Raw genomic sequence first — 27,208 nt, 5'->3', positions numbered from 1 at the left:
GTAGCAGCACATCACACCACTATTTTCCGCACTATGATGTTCTTGGGATTGTACTCTGACATTGTTACTATACTATGACATGCTTTTGAGACATATGATCTTTGGATTTGATGAAATGAAATAACTTGATGATGTTTTCTTAAAATTGTTTTATGACTTATTATATCAAAAATGAAATTTTTGGGTCATGATTTTTGGGATGTTACATCTTTTCTTGCACACATCGTCCTGACTAACCATTTCCATCTATATCTAGACCAAATCAAGCTACCTGCATCTGACCCCTACACAAACAGCCCAAAGTGGTCTATGAGGCTCAAAGTGTGTCGCATTATTCAACAAAAGGAATTCCATATCAAGACTCGGGACCAATCTATGATTCAATACTTATGACTCGGTGCTATGGTACCTAGAGGGATGAGAAGACAAGAGAGAACAAAAATTCATGAAGACCTAAGCTATAATGCAACTAAAAAGTATGAAAATTAGAAAAGAAAGAAACGAAATATGCAAAAAATTTGAATTTTTTATGCAGTTTTTATGAATGTCCCAAATGAATTACTCTAAATGAAACTAAATACATCCTAAATGCAAACAAAAATAAAGAAATAAGAATACCTCTTTGATCACCCCAAGCTTAAAATAAAGCATTGTCCTCAATGCTTAGGATAAGAGTAAGAAAGGATCGTACCAAGATCAAGGTGGTGGAGGCCCGCAAGGACGGAAGGGTTTCACCGGGTTTGGGTCAAGTCGTTGGGTCGAATGGCACACAAGTCAGACTTCACCAGGTCGCACAAGAAATGGAAACATCAACTCTTGGCCGCAGACGGTTACGAGGGTAGGAGAGATGGCCATGCAAACCTACGAGGGTGGGGGAGCTGGCTGCACAAGTTTACGAGGGTACCCTAGCATATCTGCGTGGGTAGGGGTCCAGTCTCGCAAAACCTGCACGAGTGGAGCATCGATAGTGTGCGGACATCAAAAATAACCTCGTTTGTGGAACAATTTGAGCTCAAATTTGCATGGGTGATGGTTGGGTCGTGCAAATTTGTGCGTGTCGGCACCCTAGCTGTGCAAATTGTTGATTTTTGATATTTTGCATTCTTTTTCCCTCCATAAACCCCAATTTTCTTCCAAACGTCACCAAGGTCATTGCTAAACCGTAAGATACTTATTTTTAACCAATTTCAAGTCTAGAAACATCTAAACTTCAAGTGGAAGTTATTTATTCACAATGCATTTATTTAGCGTCTTTGCCAAGACATAGTCCCGCTTCCTTCAATCTTCATATACTTGGGTTTCCAATGTTACATTGTCGAATTCTCCCGTGTCAAATCCTTCACATAATTTTTTCAAACGGTGTATTAACTTTGAAGATTTGGTTCGCTTCTAAACTTTTGATTTCAACCACACCATTATCAAATACTTTTACAACAATAAAAGGTTCGTGCCATTGAGATCATAATTTTCTTGGAAATAACTTTAAGCGTGAATTATAAAGAAGGACCTTTTGACCCGGAATAAAATGCTTTCGAGTGATTTGCTTGTAATGAAATGCCTTTGTCTTTTCTTTGTAGATACTTGCATTTTCATAAGACTCATTTCTCAACTCTTCGATTTCTTGAAGTTGCATCTTTTGATGTTTCCCGGTTTCTTCAAGATTGAAATTACACTTTTTAACCAACCTCTAAGCGCACTAAAAGAAATCATATAATTGTCGGCGAACCCTTTAGCGGTGACAAAGACTTTTAGCGGTGACTCAAGCTTGAGTCGCCGCTAAAATTCTCTATCGTCAGTAATGCTTTGGGTACCAAATCTATTTGAACCCATTAACCCCAACCATCCGATTGATACTCTATCCAATGGCGGGGGCTCCATTTCACTTAAAACCAATAGAGGCGACACCTTTGGCAGTGATAATAACCGCCGATAATGGTCGAAAAAAATACTTTGTTTTCTTCCCTTGATGCTTGTCACCTTAATTACCTTTTGTCACCACTATTAACCTAAGAGTCGCCGCTATTTCTTTTCGCCGCTAATAGTCGAAGCAAATAAGCCCTTTTCATGTCTGTCTTCTTTCTTTTCTACTTCCTTTTTCATATCAGCTTCCTCTCGTCGACTGCCTACTTCCACCGATGATTCTGACATAAATTAATCTGATTGAGGCTAAATACCACCACCCCCACCACCGACGACAATCACCACGCAATACCAGCGACCCACAAGCTATTTCTGGCGATGTGAGGTTTTCAGGCGACAAAATTCTTTAACACCCGCTGAACAAAGAGCTGTTTTAGAGAAGTATTAGATTCTCGACATGGCCATATCAGATGCATCAGCCGAAAACCGTCTACTATCCCATTGATTGCACAGCCATCGCAGCCACCACCACAGTCACAACCATCAAGGTAAAACAAGACACTCTGTGTACTAACTTTCTCTTCTTTCTTCTTCTTTGAAATTATATATATATATATATATATATATATATATATATATATATATATATATATATATATATATATATATATTGTAACATCCCAAAATCATGACAAAATTTTCATTTTTAAAAACATATCGAAATCCATAAATCATACAAAACATAGTTTCCAAAAGTCATAATCGTAAATCAGAGTATCCCAAAATCATAGGTCAAATAACTATCGAGGATGATGTGCACAATCACACCTTCACCTTGCCCCTATCCTCAGATGTACCTGAATCCATAAAATCAAATTTAAGCCAAAGCTTAGTGAGTTTCCCCAAAATACCTCACATATAAACATATAACAGCATGCAAATTGTGTCCACACCCATTGGACTGGATTACCCCTGAGCCCACAGCATAAGTCTGGATTGCCCTCCCAGCCCTCAGCTTATGTCTAGATTGCTCGCGAGCCTACAACAGAAGTCTGGTTTGCTCTCCCGGCCCTCATCTTATGTCTAGGTTTCCCCCGGGTTTGTTGGCTTGTGCAAAAAGCATTATTGCCTCAACCCAACCACACTATGTCGAAATATGCAACAGATAAGCATATAACCAACAAACATATATCATGCAGATCTACCAGTCTTGCAGAACACTACATCATAGCAACATCCTATATACCAGGACACATCAAAAACCTAGTGGGTTGGCATTGGTGCCTTCCACCCACGAGTACAGTGAGGAAAACTCACCTCACATTCTGAAGGATATTTGAACCGATAACTGCTCCAAACACTGTCCCTACAGATCACCTATATAATAAACAGGAACCCAGACTCAATCTACTATCCAAATTACCCCAAATGACCTAAGGTCAAACTTGGTCAAAGTCAACGGTCAACGGTCAAAAGTCAACCTCCAGTTGTTTGTCACGTCGCGGCCATCCTTGGCCACGTTGTCGCAAAGAAACGACAAAACTGACGGCATCTTGCCTAGTCGCCATGTCGTGGCGACCTAAGGCCACAACGTGGGCACTGGGTTCCTAACAGCTTAATGGGTTAAGTCATTTTCTTCAATTCTAAGGGCTCCAAAGCTCAGATTTGGTCCATTCTATGCTCTAAATGGATAAAGTTTCCAACTTTATCCCTTAAGACTCTCCAAGAGATCAATATCTCAACTCCTAAATCCAAAAAGGGCAAAAACATAACATGGCTAAATCATTAAGCACTTAATCTTGAAGGTTTCTTGTCCAACAATTCCAAAAGGGTTCCTAGCACCAATACTAACATAAAAATGTTGGATTAGGTGTCTAAGACAATAACTAAATTAGTATAATCTTGAATAATTAGCAAAATCCTGTTGGGTTGCCTTCATAACCAGAAATATCTAGAAATGATATTAGGAGAATGAGAGATAAAATGATTTGTTAATATATTATGTGATTAATATATTAGTTGGAAATAGATAATTGATATGTTAATTTATTATTAATAAATTAACATGAGATTAATAGTTGAATAATTGGTTTGAAATCAATTAGAATTAACTAATAATTGATTAAAATTAATTTGGAATTAATTTGGGGTCAATTGGAATTAATTAATTATACAAGGGTTACTTTGTAATTGTTCAATAGTTGAGCAAGAGAGAGATTCTAGAAACATCCATGCTTGAACGGTTTTGATACCCTATTAGGGTAATCTAGAATGCTCCAAATGGATAATTAGGAAACTAGATAATTATCTATTTATGGGTTGTCACTATCTAGGGTTTCTTATGGATATCTAGCAGCTATATAAAGACCCCTTTAGGCTAAAATTTTCGTATATCTCCTTCTAAGAAGCATATGAACAAAAATTCTTGCTCTCCTCTTTCAACTCTTCATTCTATGGTTTCTAGTGTTTTGGGTGTGAGCCATTAGAGACACGAGATTTTTGGTGCTTGCTTTCCAAGGTTTTCTATAAGGAGTTTGAAGTGATGTGTTTACTACAACAAAAATCAAAGGTATGTAACCTTAATTCTTGTAATTTGATTATGCTAGGAAGTCATTAGGGTTTTACTTATTTTGTTGTTCATGACATGTTACATTCAAAGTGTTAAAGACATAGATCATTTAGGTTGCATGTGCCCTTAAATGTTAATTGAAATTCCTCAAGCACATAGTTATTATAATCTATACAACCCATCAAAAAATTCATGCTTTTTAGACATATATGTCCAATGCATGTCTTGAACTCCTATTAGGTCAAAACAAGGGTTAATGACCGAGATTCCATGCATGACACCAAAACTCATTCCTACTTCAGATCCAAAACACCAAATACTCCAAATAGCCTGAAGATTCATAAAGTTGCAAACATTATGAGATCTCACCACCCAAACCCATCAAGATATGTAGAAAAAGGACAAAATCTAAAGATCTAGCAACTTAGCAAGGAAAAGGTTAAGTCTTGGACACTCACCAAGGTCCATAAGATATGCTAGAATATGTAGATGATGCTTGCAATGTGAATCACCACACTAAAGGCTTCCTTCTCCTTCAAATATCACCAAAAGTACTAAAACAAGTTTACAAATGCAATGGAGGCTAGGGTTAGGGTTTCTGAGCTTGAAAGGATGTTGGAGGTTGAATGATCACAATATCCTAGCCACAATTTCCTTTAAATAGGGCCAAAAGCCCAAGGATTGGGGTTTTCTCCAAAAATAGTTGTCACACTGTGGCACCTATGGCCACGCCATAGCGGGTCATGCGATCATAAAAATATTGTCACATCATGGTGAAGCTCCACCACGTCGTGGCCACCCAAAATAAAAGTTTAACATTTAGAAATTAACTCCTACATGGGATGTGTGTTACATTAGTACATATATATATATATATATATATATATATATATATAATGATCAATAAATGCATGTTGATTTGGTAATTTTCGTTTGTGATGATTACTTGTTAAAAGCTTTGGTAATTGGTATTTTGTCCCAAGTGCAAGAAATAGCAATGTAATTTGGTATCAATCAATACATGTTGATTTGGTAATTTAGTTTTTATCCCAAGTGCAAGCAATAGCAATGTGCGTTGGTATTTTCTTGTATTTAAGGTTCTTTAGCACAAAATAAGTAGAAAGTAAGCTACTATTTCTTTAACTTCAAAGTCTCATATGTGTATCAATAAATGCATGTTGATTTGGTAATGGTGTTAATAATTACGTTTATATTCCAAGTGTAAGAAATAGCAATGTACTTCGGTTTTTTGTCCCTAGTTCAAAAATAGCAATGTAATTTGGCATCAATAAATGCATGTTGATTTGGTAATTGTGTTTAGGTCCCAAATGCAAGAAATAGCAATGTATTTTTGCTATTTATTGTATTTAAGTGCAAAAAATAGCAATGTACTTTGATAGTTTTTGTTTATGGTGATGGTTTAACTTATAAGTTTATATATGTTGTTATTTATTATGTAGTTGGAAAATATTCATGCAATGCTCAATGACCCGTCGTATAGGGAGGAATTTATGTGTTTTTTCATTTGGGGAAACCACCAAGTGATGAGCAAGGAGGAAACGAGGAGAGCAAATATGATTCATCGGATTAGTTTGTATTTTGTTAGACTTATTATGACATAACTTTATAACATGTTTGTTGTTTATTTTGGTATTTGTATGAAATTATAACATTTTGGTACTTAATTGGATATTTTTATGTAAATTTTTATGTATATAATTTTTTCGTGTTTTCGATGATTAATGTCTTTACGTATCGGTTTTTCTACACCCGAAAAGGGCAGAATTAAAAATATGAAAATAACTATTACTCGTGATACACGTTTATTACCGGCGACAACCTATTACCGACGTCATTACAGATGACATAATTATTAGCGTCGACAGGTAGCTTTAGCGGCGACGTTGAGCAATAGCGACTAGGCAGTACCAACGACTCTTTAGCAGCAACATGTCGCCACTATTACCTTTAGCGGCGACAAGGCTGAGTTTTAGCGACAATTTTTCTCGCCACTAATACTCGTTTTTCTTGTAGTGGTAGGGACTTGTTAAGTTATGAAGTTTGAGACCAGGAGGACTAGAGGACCAAATATCATGATATCCAAAAGCCCAAAAGTTAAGTGATACATGATAAATAGTAATCGAGGGAGTAACGTAAATGTCAAGTGACATGCACACAATGTAGCCTCTATGCCTCTTGAGCCCAATAACCACTTAGTTCCAAAGTGTAGTACCCCTCTTAGTGATCTTACTGCTTACAATAGTTGGTTGGTTTGTTAGTTTAGATCACAGTGAAACATCAAGTTCTTACATATGTAATTCTCATAGTTAGTAATGTTACTTCTTATTTTGGTCATTGTGAAGTTGTCCCCCATATTTTTTCGTTCCTTAAGAGTATTATGCTTCATCGACTTTAAATTTTGTCTGACTTGTCTTTGATTATGAATTATTCTTAGATACAGACCGGGACAGTGACTTGATTGACATAAGGTTTACTAGTGATTACTATTTTTTTCATGCCATACTCTCATATCCTAAAGGAGTAAGAAACAATCTCTGACAGCTCGGGCAATACATAAGTTGAATATCACGATCTAACATATACAACTCAAGTATTAGTTTGGCTATGGTAGCTCTTAGCCAACATGGTGTAACCTCATGCCCTTCATATGTCAGTGTGGTATGATAACAATAGTTCTATTTATATTGACCACAATGATGTCTTTCACAAATGTACAAAACATATTGAGATCGACTGCCACTTTGTTAACCATCATGTTCTTGGAAAAACAGTTCGACCTCTACCAATCTCTACTACTGATGATCAAGATGCATATATTTACACTAAGGAACACTTTCCTGGTCGTCTTGAATTCCTTTTCTCCAAACTTAAGTTGGATCACACATTACCCACTTTAGTTTGGGAGGAGGTGTGTGTTTTAGAGTGTATTTGGTCGGTTTTTATTCAGGGTTACTTTTGTATATACCCGTATTTATTGGTAGTTTATGTATTCTCCATTAAGTGACTAGGTTTTATTATTGTAATCCAAACCGTTATAAAGCCAAGTTCTTTTTTCTACACAATAAAAAATATTGACTTCGTTCTCAATTCTTAATTTGTTTGGATTCCACTCATAAAATATAACAAGCGACAAAATTTTGGTTTTTTGCATTCCAAAAGACTTAAATTTGCACCAATTTTATCGATCAGATTAAGTTGGATGCATCAACACTTGGCTTAGAATTTACAAAAGATAGTAGTAATGCACAAGGTCATACGACAACTGAGATTTGATATATATAGAAAACCAAAAACGAAAATAAACTCGTTTGGAGTTTGACTCCAATACAATAGAGTCAACAAAGCCGACAAAAAAGAACGGCTCCTAGACTTCGTCTTCAGCATTCTAACACACCATTAAACCTAGTAAAAGCACTCGATGAGTACACATATTGAGTTCTAGAACCATATAGCTCGTGCTTCAATGAGCTTTTGTTTCAGGGACCCGTCAACATGAAGAGAAATAACATCTCTTGTTGAACCTATATATTTACCACCTACAAACACTACAGGGATGGTCGGATTACAACCAAGCCGCTGTAGGGCCCATTCCATATCTGCATCGTGATCAACTTCATGAATCGCAGGACTTGCACCAAGATCATAAAATAGTGCCTTGATACTATGGCACATACAACACGAGCTTTTCGTGAAAACAACTGCAGCTTTCTTGGAAGCCAAATCTTTCACCCTATCCATTTATGATGCTAAAAACTATCAATCAATTCAACTGAGATCACTAACTTGTTTAAATTTTAAGTTTCTTTGCATCTTATATAGGCTTACACTAAGGGGAAAAGGAGAATCTAAACGCATTGAAAATTTGTATATATATATATATATATATATATATATATATATATATATATATATAAGTTTTTTTGGATATTTTAATTGGGAAAATCATGGTTTGATGATTTGTTTGAAAACGATGATTTGTGTTATAAAAAAGTCGACACAGGAGGAGCATATATTCTTTAGTTTAGTGGAGAAATACTATGTTAATTGTCAAAGGGGAAAATTTTGGAAACATGTTCCGCTTGCTGACATGGAATGATGTAAACTATAGTTATTCAGTTGTTATCGAGTAGAATCTATGGATGAGTAGATGACGAATAATATTCAAGAATCGCAGTAAAGTTATGATGCCTCGTTTATAAGGATACATTGGCCAATTTTAATGAGCCAACAAGTCATCAGGATAAGTAACAATCAAGATGAACATATAATGTTTTGGAAGAAACTCGAATCTGTTAAAGAAATTTGGAATGTGAAGGTTTTTTTAACAAACCTATGCATGTACGATATAATTATAAAATCGTTACCTAACTTTCTCTCGAACTCAAGATGAAAAGTTATTATAAAATATAAACAAGAGAACATAATTGTAAAGGAAGTCAACACAAACTTGACAAAATCATCAATTCATCACTTTTTTTTATCCAGGTTATACATATATATGTACTTTATCTACATTATCTTCCTTGGACCAATCTACAACGGATTTTAAAGATATTTAAAAATACTTTTTAATGCTCTGCTATTTTAATTAGTAAGAATTCTGGAAGATATCTTCGATGCGCTGCAAACAGGTGGATGTTTATCAGATAAATTAATCAAAATATACTTCTAATCTTATCTGAACTGATAACCACCTATCTGATGCTTTAAACAACAAGAATCAATTTATGCATATATAATTTAGCTATGATGCTGAAATAAGCATCTACATATGCCAAACTTCCACTTTTTGGGTTTCCTAAACTAAAACGTTGGGAATCTTGATATGGGGGACATAAAAGGCTACATGATCTCCACCCTTTAAGATGCCCAAAAAGGGATTCATCACTAACCTAAACATTTACATGTCATCATGTATCAATGATTTTTTATAGTTGTACATGTATGAAGAAAAAGAAAGGTACGTCATCGATGATCATGAAGTGACTAGATTTAGGGAATATATGAAAAAACTCTAAGACCATCGGGTATGGTCACCACGCCAAGGGCAAGCGGCTTATGTTTGACGTGCTTAGGGGTGTGCAAAAAAACCGAAAAAACGAGTCGAACCAGCCAATCCAAAACCGTAACCGAAAAAAACCGAAACCGAAAAAACCGGATATTAACGGGTCGCTTTTGGTTTTGATATTTAGGTATCCGCGGATATCCGAACCGAACCGTTTGATATATATATATATATATATATATATATATATATATATATATATATATATATATATATAGGTTCATTTGAGACCATGTTAATTTTGTGAAACCGTGCGACGCAATCTAAAAATAATTTTAAAATAGAAAATAAAAGGAAAAATCCAAAAATTCTTTTTTTAATTATTATTTTCGTCATTTTATTTACCTAAAATAAATAAAAATTACCATTTTTTTAAATACGTGAAATATTCTAATTGTATATTACACTATAAATATTCTAATGTGATTTTTAAAATGTTAGAATATTCTAATATTCTACTAGATTTGTCAGATATGTAAAATATTCTATTATTCTATTAGAATATTTCACAGATATTTCAAAAAAACGGTAATTTTTTTATTTTTTGTTTACATTTTTTTTTTTGAAATATAAATGACAAAAAAATTTCAATTATTTTGCATTTTAAAAATGTTTTTTTATCTACAAAATGAGTGGCTATGATTACGTCTCCCCGTCTCACAAAATATAGTGGTGTCACATGAACCTACTATATATATATATATATATATATATATATATATATATATATATATATATATATATATATATATATATATATATTGTGACAACCCGAAATTTCTATCTTGTACTGTTATTCAAATTAATCAAAGTCAGACTCGTTTCTGCTACCTTCTAGCATTGTTTTGAGTCGATTTGAGTGTTCTAAACCTATTATCTTCAAGTCAGAGTCTAGATTTGGGTTCCACGAGTTCACCCCTACCCGAAAATGGCCAAACACTCCAATATGAGGAGTGTACGGCCATACACTTGGGTGTGCGGCCGCACACCCCTCCTCTGGCAGCACACTCGCGACTATAAAGTTAAGACTTGGCCTTCATTCAACCCTTTTCACCCTCCTAGACCAGAACTCGTTTTCTCTCAAGTAGCTCCCGATTTTTCAGCTAGATCTTCAAGTGGTAAGTGTTTCTTTCCTATGATTTGTTGATTCCTTACTCCATCTAGTGTAAATCACTAATTTCATCCATGAAATCACTCCATTTTGGTAGATCTTCAAGTGTTCTTCAGTTTCACCAAGAACACCTACTAAGTTCTTGGGCTCCAAACACCCCCAAACGCTTCTACATCGTAAGTGCCCTCCTCCTGCATGCTAATTGCTATATTTAAGCCTTAGAAAACGTCCAGAACATGATCATCAAGGAGTGTGCGGCCGCACACACCCATGTGGCCGTACACCCCTTATTTTAGTGCTTAAGGGCCTCAAACTCGAGTTGTATGCTAGCATATGATCAAGGACACTTAGGGGATGCAAGATATGACCTTGGAATAACGTTTTTGACCATTTTTCCTAGGAGTGTGCGGCCGCACACTCCATGGCCGCACACACCAGGCCGCACACACAATGGGCAGCACACCTGGTAGTCGCACACGCCCCTGTGTGGCCATACACCCACTATATGCAACCTTTAGTGCTTCTAACACTTCAATCTAAGTGTTTTCTAAGTCCTAGGGTGTTTTCCGTTCATTATTAGTTGTATAAAGACTAATTATATACATATACGTGCCAATATATGCTTATTAGGATCCGTTGTGCTCAAGTCTTCACTTGGCACTTAGCATCCTACAAACCGAACTTTCATTCGTACCACTCACTGCAAGTGAGTTCATACCCCTACGCTTTTACGATTTTTAAACGTTTTCAGGGGAGGGATACAAGCCAAACACAAATTCTTTTGTGAACTAATACAAAAGGACTTTTAACAAGTATAAAACTCATGCAATTGATTCAGACAAACGATAATCATATTTGTATAAAATATTTAGATATCTTACCCCTTTTGTACTATGTTGAGCATAAGGGACGTTTTCAACTTACAACCAAAATTGCATAGTTTTTCAGATTCAACATTCACATCATATACATGTAAACTATAATAGGTATAGTTTGGGGTTTTCAAAACATAACTTTTACGAATTCAGAGTTATTCACCACTAAACATATAAACTATGGCAGATTTAGTTTATGGTATGCTTTACTACAAGGGCATGACATTTAATAATTATTTAAGTATAATTATTACCGTATACCGCATCCAACGGATTCTAATACAAGAAAACATTTTAGAATTACATGTAAATTAGATTGTACAACATTGTGAGGCTCTACTTCAAAATTGTACCCTTAGGTGTACTTAATTAAATCCTATCATAGTACAACCAGAGTCTCTTGGAGGGAGAGCATGAGATTTGTGAATAGATCTATTCGGGATTGACAATCCCACACCTGAACTGCTAGCTACAGTTAGGCGGGCACGCCTAGGGTGACAAATGCCATTTAACCAACACATGAAGAACGTTGTAAAGGTCTCTAGGTCATATTAAGCATGGTTATACGACTCACAATAAGTATAAACTAACCTTGTTTACGGGATTTCATTCTTCATTAGCTTTATTTTAATTAATAGAACTATTATACATTTCACTGGAGTAAAACTACTATACATACTGGTGGTAGCCAGGGTCTTCAAACTGAACATTTCATACACAGAGGCTTCCATACAAACTTCATCATATCATACACATTAGTAGTAACCAAATATACAAACTGATATGTTATATACTACCAAGGATACCGTAACAAACTTTCATAAAAGGAACTGGTAACATCATGCTTTTACTAAAGAAAATATTAGATTTTCTTGGGAACTCACGAACATTTTACAAGATGCATCAACAAGTTTTCACTGTAAAACGTAGCTTATGAACTCACCAGCTTTATGCTGATACTCTTTCAAAACTGCTTGTATTCTCAGGAAATCAGTAGACAGGTACCTTCTGGAGTTTTGAGAAGACGGAGTGCATAGAGTCACGTCTTTCTATTTTTTATTATACTTTTGATGTATACAAACTATGTTTCAAACCGATGTAAACCTTTTTCAAATATGTATTCAATGTTTGATTGTGTTTACTATGATTGCTATGATACAATTGTTGTGATACTACATATGACGTCATCCACCCCCGAACGTTTCCGTCGTTCCGGTTTGGGGGTGTGATATATATATATATATATATATATATATATATATATATATATATATATATATATATATATATATATATACTAGCCGTTTACCCGCGCTAAGCGACGGGTGTGCATTATTTCTGCAGAGGAGATTAGTTTTTTTACGCAAATGATAGTAAGATGTGGTGGTGAGCGTTAGGATTTACGTAAAAGTTGTATACTCATTTTTTTAGATAAAACATCTTAAAGTTATATGAGTAATGGTTCCATTACTTTAATTATTTAAATTAGTCTTTTTGCAACCAAGACAACAATTTCTAGATGCATGAAAACATTGTTTTTCAGTAAGAGATAAAAAAAATCAAACAAATAGCCGTTAAACAGAAAATACCGATTAATTTAAATTGTGCGAGGTTTTTATAAGTAAACCCCATCAATATCTTATGTTATATAAAATGATAATATTTAGCCTTTAAAACAAAAATAATGAACTATTGATAAATTGTTTCCAAATTAAATGTAATAAATCAGGCTCCCATCCACTTTTAAATTAAGAATTGTAAACAATTATTTCACTTATCAAAAAACATTTTAACTTGACTTAATTTATGGTAGGATAGATGAACAAAATGAAAATTATTTGTGTATTATATAATTACTTGCCAATTCCAAAGAAAAATATTAGAATTCTTATTAAATAATAATTTACAATATATAAACATTTGAGAGTAAAACTCACAATTAAAACTTAATATTTAGTTTGATAACAAAATGTTTTCTAGTTATATGTTTTTGGTTATACTTTTGGAACGATATAGTTAATATGATTGTAATATTTAGTTTGATAACAAAATCTTTTCTAATTACATTCAAACCAAAACTCAAAACCCATAAAGTTATAAGTACTTTAATTTATAATACATAGAATTGTTGAACAAAATACATTTCTCTAAAAAAAGGCAATAATATTTAATTACATTAATACTCGCGTTGGTATTTCTGAATTAGAAATGTCATAACATGAAACTGAAACGAAATCTCCACTTTCATGTACATAAATCACTAACTTCAAATAAACATTGTCCTGAGGTACACGCCAACTTCAAACATTTTGCAAAGAATCATCCGTAGTGTCGCCAAAAGTAGCATTAGTAACCTATGATAGAATTTTGAAGCATTGTCGATTTGTCTTTAGTTCTTTTGTATATTCCAAGGTTAAATATAATTTAAGTTTCAAAGTACAATGACTAAATAAGAAAACTTAAGTTTAAAAAAAATGATTGTAAGATGTTAAAGAATAGAAATGACAATACTGTCAAACTAAAATAAACAAAGAACATGTAAATGACATACGCAGATAAATGGTTGTAAATTGCTATTTTTTATTCATATTTAAAAAATAAAGGAAACAAAATGTATGGATAAAAAAAATGTAATTTTGTCTTTGTTTCAAACAAAATGACGGTGTTGCTTGTTTGGTCCATGTTCTAATATACCATACTATAAAATGACATTATGTAAAGTCTTTAATCGTTGCGAGTGATGATAAAGGCAAACAAAAAATGGCATCATACTTGACTGTTTACGACATCAATCATACACACACAAAACACACTCTCATATACTACACATACACACATAGCAACAACAACACAAACATCTGAAGAAATCTACTTTCATTTACCTCAGACATTCTACTTTGGAAAATCTATAAAAACAAAAATGAAAGTATATTGTTATATTTGACAAAAAATGTAGCTATTTCTGGCATTTGATCCAAAAATGGCTAAATGCAATGCATCAAGTACAAAAATTGCTAATGGCAAGATAAAACAACTTACTTCCACTTATCAAAAAATTCACTTCCATTTGAATAAGACATTCTACTCTTGAAAATCAATCCCCAAAAAATAAAGTACATTATTATATTTAATAAAATAAAAGTATACTGTAATTTCTTGCATTAAACCTTAACATATGGGGAAATTGAATCATACCTGGAAGTACCAAGGAGGCAAGGATTAGCTCGGACATCATTAAATGATCCTGTCAAGAATAATTATTTTTTGGTTATAATTAATCCATTGATACAAACATAACCAAATATGTTTAATATTATACCAAAAGTGTAATAAGCATGTTGCAGATCAAATGAATCATGGATGTCATAGCAACACCATTTGTTGTTGGTTTGTTTATAAACCCACCAAATTAAAACATAGATTTTTTTGTCAAAATTGAAATTTTTTTTCTTGAAAAATACAAAAATGTGATTAAAATAAATGCATAATGTCACCATGAAAGTCAGCCATAATACCTGCTTTGCTAACTCTTTGCCTACAAATTTTAACCTTTTACTACAAAAAAAAAAAAAAAAAAAAAAAAAAAAAAAACTGATCAAAAACTCAAGATCGATAGCTTCCAATATGTTAAAAACAAAATGACATCTAATAAGCTAATAAATAATTTATCGGGACTTACCAAACAAAAATGTCAAACAAAAAGACAAATTATTGAGTTTTTTAGCAGCACACTACACAAATTCACGTAGGATGCTTACCCATGGAATGTTATTGTTATGGATCGAATAGGTTGTAGTGAAGATTGGTGATGGTTTCTTTTGATACTGTTGTGGTACCTGAATCAGTTAAAACCTGCAAATCAAGAACCAAAAATTTGTAAAAAATGTATTACAATTGTTGAACAGTTAGTCAAAATCGAAAACCTGAAAAATTCAAAACAAATCCATAACAAATATGTGTATGTCTGATTGCAGAACTGGTGAAATTAACCGCACCTACACATTTTGCTTTAAGTAGCTTCATTTTATGGCCTGAGACATTGTTCCTATAAACACAAAGTTAAACACACACATACACACATACAATTAAATATAAACCCACAAATTGTATTTATTTTAATCAGAATAAAAAACCACATGTAAATCAAAAATCAAGAATGGGAAAAAAATCGATTTAAAAACTAAATCAGAAAATATAAATCAATGTACCTTAAACATAGGGGAAGGGGGAAGGAGCTAGTTGCATCCATGGTAGGACTTGGTTAGCGGAGAGATGAGTGGATTGTTGATGAATGTAAAGAAGAATAGAGGATCATCATTGCTCCCCTGCGGATCTATATGCGTTAAATGGGAGAGAGAAAGTTAAGTGAGAAACGTGAAGAGGGGGTGATGGAAATTCAGAAAAATAAGTCAAATAGCTTAACCTAGATGCCGACCAGATTGAACATCGAGCTCTTTTTCCTGGATTTATTAATGAACACATATACTTGTAGAAAGATACCTCAATTGGCAGAGAAGTTGAGTACCAAAGATGACCTTAAAAGCTTGAAAATGCCAGAATAAATAAACAAAGAGAAGAATAATCAAGATTACTAACTCCTTAAAAACTTACCTCAAGCATCTTCCTTTTTTTGTGATAACCGTCTTCAAATCATACCAAAACCTGCAAGAAACATGTGGCTGTTAAAGGCACATTAATAGGAAAAACAATGATTTCTCATCTATTAAAAATTACAAAACCAAAATAAAACCCAAATCAAATGAAATAAGAGGATGAAAGTGACCTTTTCAAAACAAAACTCACCTTTCAGATCTGGGTTTCGCTGCAGAAAAAACGAAAAATTAATTACAATCAGTAGGCGTCTCTGGTTCCTTTTCTTCTCCCTTCAAACCTATCAAAATTTCAACACGAAAAACATAGAATTAGTTCCTCTTTAGTTAAACTGCTTTGTCCTTGTAAGGTCGACAACAAGGGTTTCTGGAGTTCCATAACTATTGACAAAAAGAACCAGAAATCAACCTTCATTTGTTCGTGTTTGTGTGTATGAGTACAGAGAGACCTGTCATTGTATTTCCGTGTGTTTTATGGATAATATATATACAAGAGACAGACTAACTCTTTAAATTGTGATCCAATAACCCTACAAATGAAAACAAAATCATACCAGGTACATCGATGTTGTACCTGAAATCGAGAAGAAGAAACAACAATACCGAGAGAGAGAGAGAGAGAGAGGGAGGAAGAGACGTTGAATGTATGTTTGGTGGTATGCAGGGGTGAAGAAGTTCAAATTCAGGGTTTTTATGATTCGTGGAGAGAAGCGTGCGATGGTGGTGGCGTATGGTGGGGACAGCATTGCAACGGTTCTGGTGTTGACTGTGGATGACGGCGGCGATTGTAACACTGCATATGAGATCTAGGGTTTTGGAGTGATGGTGATGGTTGTGAAATATTGTAAAATATAGGGGGAGATGGTACCAGATCGGGGTGGTGAAGGGCGGTGGCAGAAAATGTGGACTTCCAGGGGGCGATCATCTAGTTGAGAGAGAAGAACAGGGTGGTCGGTGACATACTTCTGGGTTGTAGCGACGACGTCATGAGGGTGGTGGTAACGGAGGCCTGCTGAAGATTCAAGAGAGCAAGTAGAGAGACAGAAGAGATTTGGGAGAAACGATGGTTTGTAGATGATATTAGGGTTTTCTACGTTTAAACATAGGGGCGGGAGAATATACGTTTTCGTTAGGCTTAATAGATTTGTAAATAGTGTTATAACAGGTGTACCTCTTAATTTTCAAGAAATAGTCAATATGTTTAATAATATAATATATATATATATATATATATATATATATATATATATATATATATATAAAGTAAAAAAAAGTATTTCATGAGTATTGTTTCCATTAATCCGTGAACCCGATAGCCGAAACAAAAATTCATATCGCAATTCCAATTTCCGCTCTTGCAATTGGGTCGTTGCGATTACGGGTTGGATGTCTAATTGTCCAGACGGTAATGATAGTATCTTGTACCTGAACCAGTGGCTCACTTTTTCTAAGTAATGGGGAAGAGGACCGAAACATGCCACTGAAAGACTCTACTGAGACAAAGATGGGCTGTCAAGAACGTTGAGGAGGTAGGGAAATTGGATGCAATTACTAATTTATAATCTGGCATGTACATAATGAAAACTTCATTCTCGATTCTACGAGAATTTTTATGAAAGCTTTTCATTTGCTTCTCTTCTTTGGGAGTTCATCAGGTTTTCTTGTTATATTTTATTATTATTATATATTATACCAATTATAATGTATGTGATATTTGAACTTCATTATGTTTTTTTTAATTTGATTTTTTATATTTTAATGGGTATTCGTGAACCGAACCGTGGTTACTCGTCTTTATACAGTTCGGTGTTTTTGTCAATTTGGTTCAGTTTCGGTTAGTGCACATGAGGTACCCGCCCTTTGGTCATGGTTCACAATTTTATTATTATCCAAACTGAATCGTCTCATGAGCACCCCCAGAGGCGGAGGATCATTAGGGCCAGGAGGGGCTATGCCCCCCCCCCCTCCCTGATTTTTTTATAAGAACTAGTTATAACCCAGGAAATGTTACTCAAATTAAGCCCATAAAAAGAAAATGTTTGGGCTCCCCCCCCCCCCCCTCTTCGAACCAAAGCCATCGAGGCATCTACACTTCTAACCCTCGCTCAGTCGCTCCATCATTCGTTGTTTGCTGGAAAACCTATCCACCTCGGTACCTCCCAATCATCGTTGATAGCTCCACCTCTCACCTTTGCACTGGAATCAATCAGGTATGTTTAGTGTTCTCTCAATTTCTCTCTTCTCTCTTCTCCATCGGACCAGCAGTAAACCATTATCTTAGCTCCTCTGATTAAGTTTCACTGATTTGTATCTCAATTCTTGATATGTGATTATGCTTGCTATACTCAATTACTTGCTTTAAATAAATGATTAGCTTGTTCTTGGACACACATTGTTAGTTAAATTGTTGGTTCATTCAAGCAAGATGCAATCTAAATGTGTGTGTAAAAACTTAGAAACCACGAGCAGCTAGAAATAGAAAAAGAAAATAAAGAATAGAAAAGAGAAGAAATTGTAGCTAGAAAGAGAAAAGAAAAGAAAGAATAGAGAATAGAAAAGAAAGTGTGAGAGAAGATGGGCACAAAAAGGAAAACAAGTATGATTTAGGAAATGAGGTTACAGAAGAAGAGAAAAATGGTAACAACAAACTCTTGCCTTCATATTGACTAGTCTCATTATTGGTTTTTTTATCAAATACTCACCTATTTTCTTGCCTTCCCAATAAACAAATTGATAAAATTTTTGAATAAGCAAAAGTGTTACTATTTTATAAAAATTAAAGAATTAAAAATGGAAGTTTAGATGATTTTGTCGTCTGTTGGTTTAAATAGAAAGATAAATTATTGAAAATAGTGACCGGAAGTTTGTAATTCTTCTTCGTTGTATTTTTGGTGTTTATTTGCTGAATTTTTTTTACAGTTTCGGCCCCCAAATTAATTGTTCAAGCTTCGCCCCTGAACACCCCTAGACGTACTAGCTGAAAAGCTACTTGCTAGTTAAAAACTAGTTGTTGTTTTTTGGGCGGACATGAAAAACTAGTTTAAGTAGTTTTTTTTTTTTAATAGCAAGTTACTTTTTGGCTATACATTAAAGTTCAAAAAGTTCGAGATATAAACTAGTTTATCAGCTAATTGCGATGCTCCAAACACAAACTATGTTTGGAATGCATAAACTAGCTTCTTTTTTTAGTTTATTGTAATTTAGTGTTTGGTGAAACCACAAAAGTAGCTTATAAATTAGAAGCTAGCTTTTCAGCTAACTCGTCAAACAGAACGTTAGTAGGTTAAGCCAAAAAAAAGGTTTGGCTTAGTTTATTAAGACAATAACTCTTTACATATCTCTCCTTCTTTTCCTCCAACTCCTCGTGTTAAAATTTATTAATATTGTTGATATTGATGAATGTTGTAGAATTTGTTTTATGGAGAGGAATGTATAGTAAATGATGATTTAGTCTCATTAGATGGTTTATTCGGTCCATATATAGACTGACATTTTATCCATTACTCATTCATTCAATTTATTTTACCCATAGATGACTATATGGGAAAAAGAAGCAGCCCCTCATTCTCTCTTATGTACCAATAAACATTCCTCCACATTTTCACAACTTTACAAAAAGAAATGCACCATTAACTAACCGTGTGTACACTACCAAGCATCCCATCTTAACAAAGCCAAGAATAATCATTAACCAACCGAACCATATTCTTTCTATCATGTTCATCAAATTCGATGTAACAAATGTTTTTTTAAAAATCTTTATATAAAGTTGTGATTTGTGATTAAGGCTTGTGTCAAGTGTTTTCTTGAAGATAATGGCCATGGTGACAAGGGTGGTTGCTGAAAAGCCTGTGGTTATATTCAGTAAAACTTCTTGTTGCATGTGTCACACCATTAAATCTTTGATTAATAGCTTTGGGTCAAATCCTGTGGTTTATGAGCTAGATGAACATCCTAATGGGAAGCAACTGGAAGATGAGCTGAAAGCACTAGGATGTAAGCCAAGTGTACCAGTTGTGTTTATAGGGCAACAACTATTAGGCGGTTCAAATGAGATCATGTCACTCCATCTCAAAGGGAAACTAGCCCATGTACTGAAAAGTTAAGGGTAATTGCTATATGAAGTAACAGTGTCTTGTTTACAATGTCAGAAACTATTATATATGGGGGTGTTTTCGCAGATGTTAGCCTATAAAATCTCTCTACTGTGTTCCTAATTGCTATATGTATCAAGAACATTCAGAAATGTATCCATGTCAATTTCATTTCAGGCCTTACATAATCTTTCAATCAATCAGTATAAACAATGAACAACAGTGATTAGAAAGCATAATAATAAAGACATGCAACTGAGCATTGGTAGCAAGAATCATCTACAGGCAGAATAAAGGATGATGAGAGCTTACTATTGTCCACAATTATTCTTTGCATCAGAAAATATGAACAAATGATATGTCTTTAATTGATATAATCTTTCAAAAGAGGCCTATTTCTTTCTATGATTGCATTCCTCTTCCAATTCTCTACTGCTTTCTTAACAGTAGAATTGGCTTTTGCAATCTCCTCAGCAGAAAACTTGTGCTCTATAATTCCTAAAGGTCCAGGTTGGAGTACTTTGACCACAGTCTCCATCTCATGCTCAACCTGCCTATAATAATAGATTTCAAAACCACATCACACATCAGCAATCAAATTTAATCATACATAATTGTTCTTATCTTCTTCATTAAAACTGCATCCGATTATGGTACAACAGAATGCAAAGGACTCCTATTTAGCTTTTGCATATTGAAATGAAAACAAACCCTAATAAACTACTTTGAAAAACATAAGATGAATGTAATCCCCCAAGCAGTAGGTCGCCCGAAAACCTCCAAATTAACGTGTGCAAATTTATTAACACCTCGCCAATTCGGAAAGTAAGAATCAAAATGAGGCAGATTTACAGCAATAAAGAAACAGTAATTCAAGAAAACAGAAAATTGATCGACACAGAGTAAAACATACATGTTGGAGCGACGGAGTACCTAAAGAATCTGGAGAACGGAAGCGAGCTTCCCAGTCTGCTTAAAGAGATCCGCATATCGTGAATTTAAAAGTGCAGTCCGAATTATAAACGATACCAAATGAGAAATTTAACGAAGAACTGGTAACGAGAACCACCGCCCTTAGAACTTGCTGATCGAACGTTGAAATTGAAAAGGGGAAAATGAGTTTTGTGGGTACTAATTTTTATTATTATGTATTTTAATCATTTTTTAATAGGATTTATCATTAATTTTTACAAGTTTAACCAGGTGCAGGTTATTGTTTTTTATATACGATTGATAATTAACTTTTTTTATACCAGTTACCATCGATTTATGTCGTAATTGTTTACTTTAGCTAACATCATCCAATCCTACCACCACCGGTCACAAAACGCCATCTTTCATCATCATTTGCCACCACAAACAACCATCACCACAATTCACCACTACCATCAAATAACTAATTTAAAATCAATTTCAACATGCAGCAAAATCGATTCAAACTTACATTCAAACCTCCAATAAATTCAGTTTCATACTCCAACAGTAAAGTTGCATCATTGAACGGTTGCGGTTACGAGTGGCGCATGATTCAAAAAGATTGAGAGATGGATGTAGAGGTATGGTAGTTTTCGCAAAGTAGAAAGAGACGGAAATGTGTGAGTGACAGCATAGGGATGTCGGTGGTAGTAAAGAGTGTGAGGGAGTTTTCATCGGAGAAGAGAATGAGGAGACCGAGCACTTTGTAATGTGTTTTGAAAATTGAACGGGGTAAGACTAATGTTTTTTCTTTCTTCTTTTGAATTATGTTGGCCAAATAAGATGATTGAAAAATACATAATGGTCGAAAAGGATGAAAGCGACTAAATATTTACAAAAGTTAGTTTCATGGTAAATTGTGTACGAAATTATAAGTTTCATGGTAAATCGTATACAAAAATGTAAATTTCATGGTGTTTTTTGAACAATAAATATAAGTTTAATTGTGTTTTTGAACACATAAACAAACTAGATTTGTAATAGCTTGTCAAAATGGTATTTCTTAAACAACAAGTATGAATTTAACGGTAAATCGTATATAAAAAAATAAAAAAACAACAAATAAATGTGTACATAAATGATAGATTTTCCCATTAAAACTTTTTGCACTTAATTTATACTTGAATTCAGCCCAAGCCCAAGCCCAAAAATCATCATTTTAATTTATATATATGGTAGATTTTACCAAAAAAAAAATCACCTTTTTGAAAGTTTCTCTTTAAAGAAGATCGAAGTACAAATTCTAGGAGCTTCAATAAGGAGGTGGTAGAAGGGGTAACGCATTATCGTTTGCAAAGCAAGACAAAATGTCTTCGGAATTTCACCAAATTGTGGACCACCTTCGAAGGTGTTTGTTCTAAACAAAAATACTATTTAAAAGATAGTGTTGCCAACACACGAATTTGCTTCCGATGCTGAGTTATCTCAATTTGTAACGTCCTATTTTCACAACAAAAAATTTTCATTTTTATTAAGGTAAAACTTCCCAGTTATAAAACCATTTTAAGAAAAACCATTTATTCCGAATTACATTTATCGAAAATCGGAGTAATATAAATAAAGCGGAATCCTCAATGTTGTTGATGCATGTGTACGGTCACGCCTTCGTCTTCCTACGATCACTAATAGAACCTGAAACATAAACAACTGGGTAAGCACAAAGCTTAGTGATTTTTCCCCAAAATACCCCATACAACAAACATACTAGCATGCATATCAGGTCCACAATCATCGGATTGGATTACCCTGTCCTAATCAGTCTCCGGACTGGAATGCCAACACACAACGGGTCCAATCAGTCATCGGACTAGAATACCCATGGTGTGTTGGCATACCGCCTCAACCCAACCGTTCATCTCGAGCCTCCGTACCTACGACTTGCAGCCGGCTATCTTGGCATACAACACATGGTAGGACCGCCTCAACCTCAACCACCACCATATGTCGACATATAAAGAAACAAGGATCAAGTAGGCACATAATACAGACAATATCAATCATACAGTTCACTACCACCTATTAGATCTCTCACAGCACACTACTTCGCTACCAGCTAACCTCTATGGAATACGTAACCATAAGTAACTAGAGGTGAGATAGTCACCCGATCAGATGATCCTACTCTAGAGCCACAACCAAATAAGGAACATGCAACAAAGCCTAGATCAGGAGTTCTCAAGCTATCCTACATGACAACGTACAGTCCCTAGGACACTCCACTAGACGATAACCTGCCTACTGGTACTCTAACCAATATACCACTAGGATATATATATATATATATATATATATATATATATATATATATATATATATATATATATATATATATAGCAGACCACTACAAGATAACATCATCCTATACATAAGGATATGTGACCAAATCAGCAAGGAATGTGTAACCATATGTAACTAGATGTGAGATAGCCACCAGGACAGATGATCCTACTCTAGAGCCACAACCAAACATGGAACATGCAGGAAAGCCTAGATCAAGAGTCCTCAGTCTATCCTACGTGACTACATATAATCCCTAGGGCATCCTCCTAATAAATGACAATCAAAGCTAGTGGGTCGGCATCGGTGCCTTCGACCCACAGGTACAGTGAGGAGAAACTCACCTCAAATGAAGAACCCCGAAATACTGAGTCACGCTTCCCTTTCTGCACTGCTTGCTCCCGTGAATCCCCTAATCACTAAAACCAGTTAAAATCATAATCAATAGTCCAAAACCATCAAGTTTGACCCAAAGTCAACGGAAGTCAAAATCCAAGGCAGGCTGAGTATGTCTCGCGTACTGCAACCTACGCCCACCGTACGCGATTCAAGCCTAGTATGCCAATCATACTCCCAGGTACGCCCAATGTATGCTAGCTAATTCTAACATTCAATTAAGCACTTTATCCCTTAAGACCTTTTGTTCAAAGCTCAGTTCTAAGTCCAAATTAGCATCCTAAATCATAAAGTTTTCAACTTTATGATTTTGCATGGCTAGGAAGAGTCCAAATACAAGACCCTAACTTATCATAAGATTCTAAGCTTCATAACACATGCATGAATGGAAGGAAAATATCAAGATTGCATTTTTATGAATTAACACGCTCATATACACCTGGAAATGCACCTCACAAGATATGGAACAACCCACACTCAAATGGACCAATTTTTGGGACAAAAAGGACATAACTTTAACACCTAAGCTAGATCTATCAATGGAGGCATAAAGGTACAAGCTTTATACCTTCTGGAGATGAACGGGGGAGAAGAACTTCCAGATCTAAAGTTGCTTCAAGCTTCCAAGCACTATCACCACCCTATTTTCCTTAAAAGGTACCAAAAAGCACACTCTTTAGCACACAAGGCTCAAACTATGGTTAGGTTTCAAGGGAGGATGTTGGATAGATGGAGGTTGAGAATGGAAGAGGTTTAGAGGAGTTAAGGATCTTAAATAGGGGTCAAAACCCCAGATTTAAGGTTTGGGTTTTGATCATGTATGCCCTGCATACCAAATGGTACACCCTGCGTATGTTCTTGAACGCGCAACTTTGAGATGTTGGTACGCCCAGCGTACCACCCTCATTCCAAATTTAACACACTTTCAAACTACCATAACTTCTTCGTTTCAACTCCAATTTTGGCGTTCTTTATATGTACGGAAAGGTATTCATGAGCCCCCACAATATTATCTAGATATCTTGGACTAAAAACGTCTCGAACTAAAATCTGTAATTCATTCAAGAACCCGGTCTATGACTTTTCCCTTTTCTACCCTTTGTCCCAGAACACAATTCAAGGGTTTATATTTCACAACCATTATTATCACCTCCTAAAGTACCTAACTTTACCCCCTTAAGGCCCAAAGCCTTCACACAATCGGATTTTGGCCCACGGCCCTAAATTAAGAAATGACCAGAAACAGGATGTTACAATTCTCCCCCACTTAAATTAGATTTCGTCCTCGAAATCAGTTCTCACTTCCACTTCTCGATGTAACCCCTTGAATAGGGCCTTCAAACCTGACTCCAAGATCTGATTCATCTTTGTTGTAGCATCTTCAGCACTCGACCATCCCTCGACAATACTTCCAGCCCAAAAATTTTGGTGATACCATGCGACCTGAAAAAAGCGTTTCCACGCAATCCCCTTAAGTTATGACAGAAATAACCCCTTCCCTATTTGGAACCTGACGCAACCCTCATGTCAACCAAACTGACCGAAAATCCGCAAATTTGATCCGCCCAAAATGTTCTCGACCAAACTCCGTTATGCTAATCCCGCACATAAGTGCACCATCACAACGAAAACCAACTGGTCACATACTAAGCTAGACCATGCTCCTACTCGACTTTAACAGCCCTGCTTAGCTAGCCACTGGCAACACTCGGGCTCACCCCCGATCCACTAACCAACAACAGCACTCGGGCTTACCCCTAATCCACTAACCAACTGTTGGATTAGGTGTCTAAGCCCATAACTATAAATTGTATGTACTTGAATTGATAGTAGCACAGTCCTTTTGGGTTGCCCTCAAACCTAGCAATTGGACAAGGAAATTATGAAAGGAGAGAAATTGATTTATTATAAGATTAATAAATTAATTTAAATGATTTATTAATGTGTTATGAAAATAATATATTAATTATAAATCATAATATTTAATTAATAGTTAACCAGAAATTAATTGGAATTAATTTTGGGGTTAATTGTATTAATTATAAAGTACAAGGACTAGTTTGCAATTATTAAATAGTTAGAAGGAACATTCCAGAACCCCCTTGGAGGGGATGGACGAAATTCTTAGGGAAAACCCTAATGATTTCGTCCAAAGGCCTTGGATAAGGCTTCTGGATTAGATTGGGCCTTAAGCAAAGGAACGTTAGGGTTATCCCTTAAACCTTAGTTGCCTCAACTATATAAGGAGCCTTATAGCTCCTAAATTCAGCCACTCCTTCTTGAAGAAACCCTAGGCCGAATTTGCATACCCCTCTCTCTCTCTCTCTATATATATATATATATATATATATATATATATATATATATATATATACATATATATATAGTTTCCTTCTTGCCAGCTCTTGGGTGTGATTCCATTAGAGGCATTACAATTGTGGTGCTAGGCTTCCAAGAAGATCAAGATCAAAAGGATTATCAATTGTTTACTTTAACAATTGAAAGGTATGTCATTCTAAAACCCTAATTAGTTATTTTCAAAAATAGCCTCTTCTCTTAGGGTTCTTGTTTTTGCAATTCAAAGTTATATGTTCAATAGTTAAAACATAAATCCAAAGTAGGTTGTATGTGAACTTAGAAATTGTTTTCTAGTTTATTTGTTTTACCTAAAACTCATCAGTGGTATCAGAGCCATTGGTTTTATTTTAAATTGAATTGTTATAATAGTTGAATTGCAAATTAGGGTTTATAACTATTAAACCCTAAAGGCCAAAGTTTTCGTTTTTAGGGTTAGGGTTTTAAAAAACCCTAGCATCCCTCCCTTGATTTCGAAAAAGCCTTAGGGTTTTAGGGTTCCTTGTTTGGATAATTGTTACTTAATTGGATTAATTGGATAATTGATAAATAAGGAAATTAGCCTATACCCTAAATTTTCGAAATCTAGAGGATTAAGGATTAGGATTAAATTATTTGTTTAATTTAATTAGATAATCCTCACAAGATTTAATAAATTAATTAAAATTTAATTGATAGATAATTATTAAATCTAGTTTTTGGTTTATTTTAAATTTGAAATTAATAGTTTAATTTTCGAAAATTTATATAAACCTTAAAGTTTTAAAAAAAATTAAAACACACCTTATATATATTATAATTAAAAGTTAAATATTATATATGTATAAGAATTGGTCAGTCGAATCGCTAGTATACCTCATTCACGAAGCTAGTCTATAAGGGGGTATAAGGAAACTGCCTATAAAATGGCGGTTGAATGGGTGTCCAGTCTCACCCACCGCTTCCTTGATTAGTGGAGGATCGTTAGTAGAACGGATTTGATAGGACAAGTTAATCTCAT

General features: G+C 34.7%; 1 protein-coding gene, 2 long non-coding RNA genes and 2 pseudogenes across 4 annotated transcripts; 1 reads left to right on the top strand and 4 right to left on the bottom strand.

Annotated features, from left to right (window-relative positions):
• Positions 1-7,759: 7,759 nt before the first annotated feature.
• Positions 7,760-8,218, bottom strand: LOC145133674 (glutaredoxin-C11 pseudogene; annotated as a pseudogene).
• A 5,471-nt stretch (positions 8,219-13,689) lies between these two features.
• Positions 13,690-16,035, bottom strand: LOC145134522 (uncharacterized). Of its 2 annotated transcripts, XR_013719193.1 has the most exons (7): positions 15,925-16,035; positions 15,710-15,834; positions 15,497-15,546; positions 15,260-15,353; positions 15,017-15,056; positions 14,697-14,745; positions 13,690-13,855 (listed from the first exon to the last, which is right to left on the bottom strand). It is a non-coding gene; the product is annotated as an uncharacterized LOC145134522 (long non-coding RNA). The 2 variants fall into 2 exon arrangements; XR_013719194.1 differs by lacking the exon at positions 15,017-15,056.
• Positions 16,036-16,096: 61 nt separating this feature from the next.
• Positions 16,097-17,161, bottom strand: LOC145128250 (uncharacterized). Its single transcript, XR_013716771.1, has 3 exons — positions 16,980-17,161; positions 16,305-16,392; positions 16,097-16,163 (listed from the first exon to the last, which is right to left on the bottom strand). It is a non-coding gene; the product is annotated as an uncharacterized LOC145128250 (long non-coding RNA).
• A 2,765-nt stretch (positions 17,162-19,926) lies between these two features.
• On the top strand, positions 19,927-20,217 carry LOC145130630 (monothiol glutaredoxin-S2 pseudogene; annotated as a pseudogene).
• Positions 20,218-20,349: 132 nt separating this feature from the next.
• On the bottom strand, positions 20,350-21,327 carry LOC145133071 (zinc metalloproteinase aureolysin). The gene is made up of 2 exons (XM_079068011.1): positions 21,139-21,327; positions 20,350-20,759 (listed from the first exon to the last, which is right to left on the bottom strand). Exons 1-2 carry the CDS (start codon positions 21,192-21,194, stop codon positions 20,570-20,572), a joined length of 246 nt encoding a protein of 81 aa, XP_078924137.1. The 5' UTR covers positions 21,195-21,327; the 3' UTR covers positions 20,350-20,569.
• Positions 21,328-27,208: the final 5,881 nt, after the last annotated feature.

The sequence above is a fragment of the Lactuca virosa genome, chromosome 8 (genome assembly GCF_052849685.1).
Source record: "Lactuca virosa cultivar CGN04683 chromosome 8, Lactuca_virosa_CGN04683_v6, whole genome shotgun sequence".
In the NCBI taxonomy this organism is placed as follows: domain Eukaryota; kingdom Viridiplantae; phylum Streptophyta; class Magnoliopsida; order Asterales; family Asteraceae; genus Lactuca; species Lactuca virosa.
Note: the sequence above shows the minus strand (reverse complement) of the source record. Positions and strands in the feature narration are given on the sequence as shown.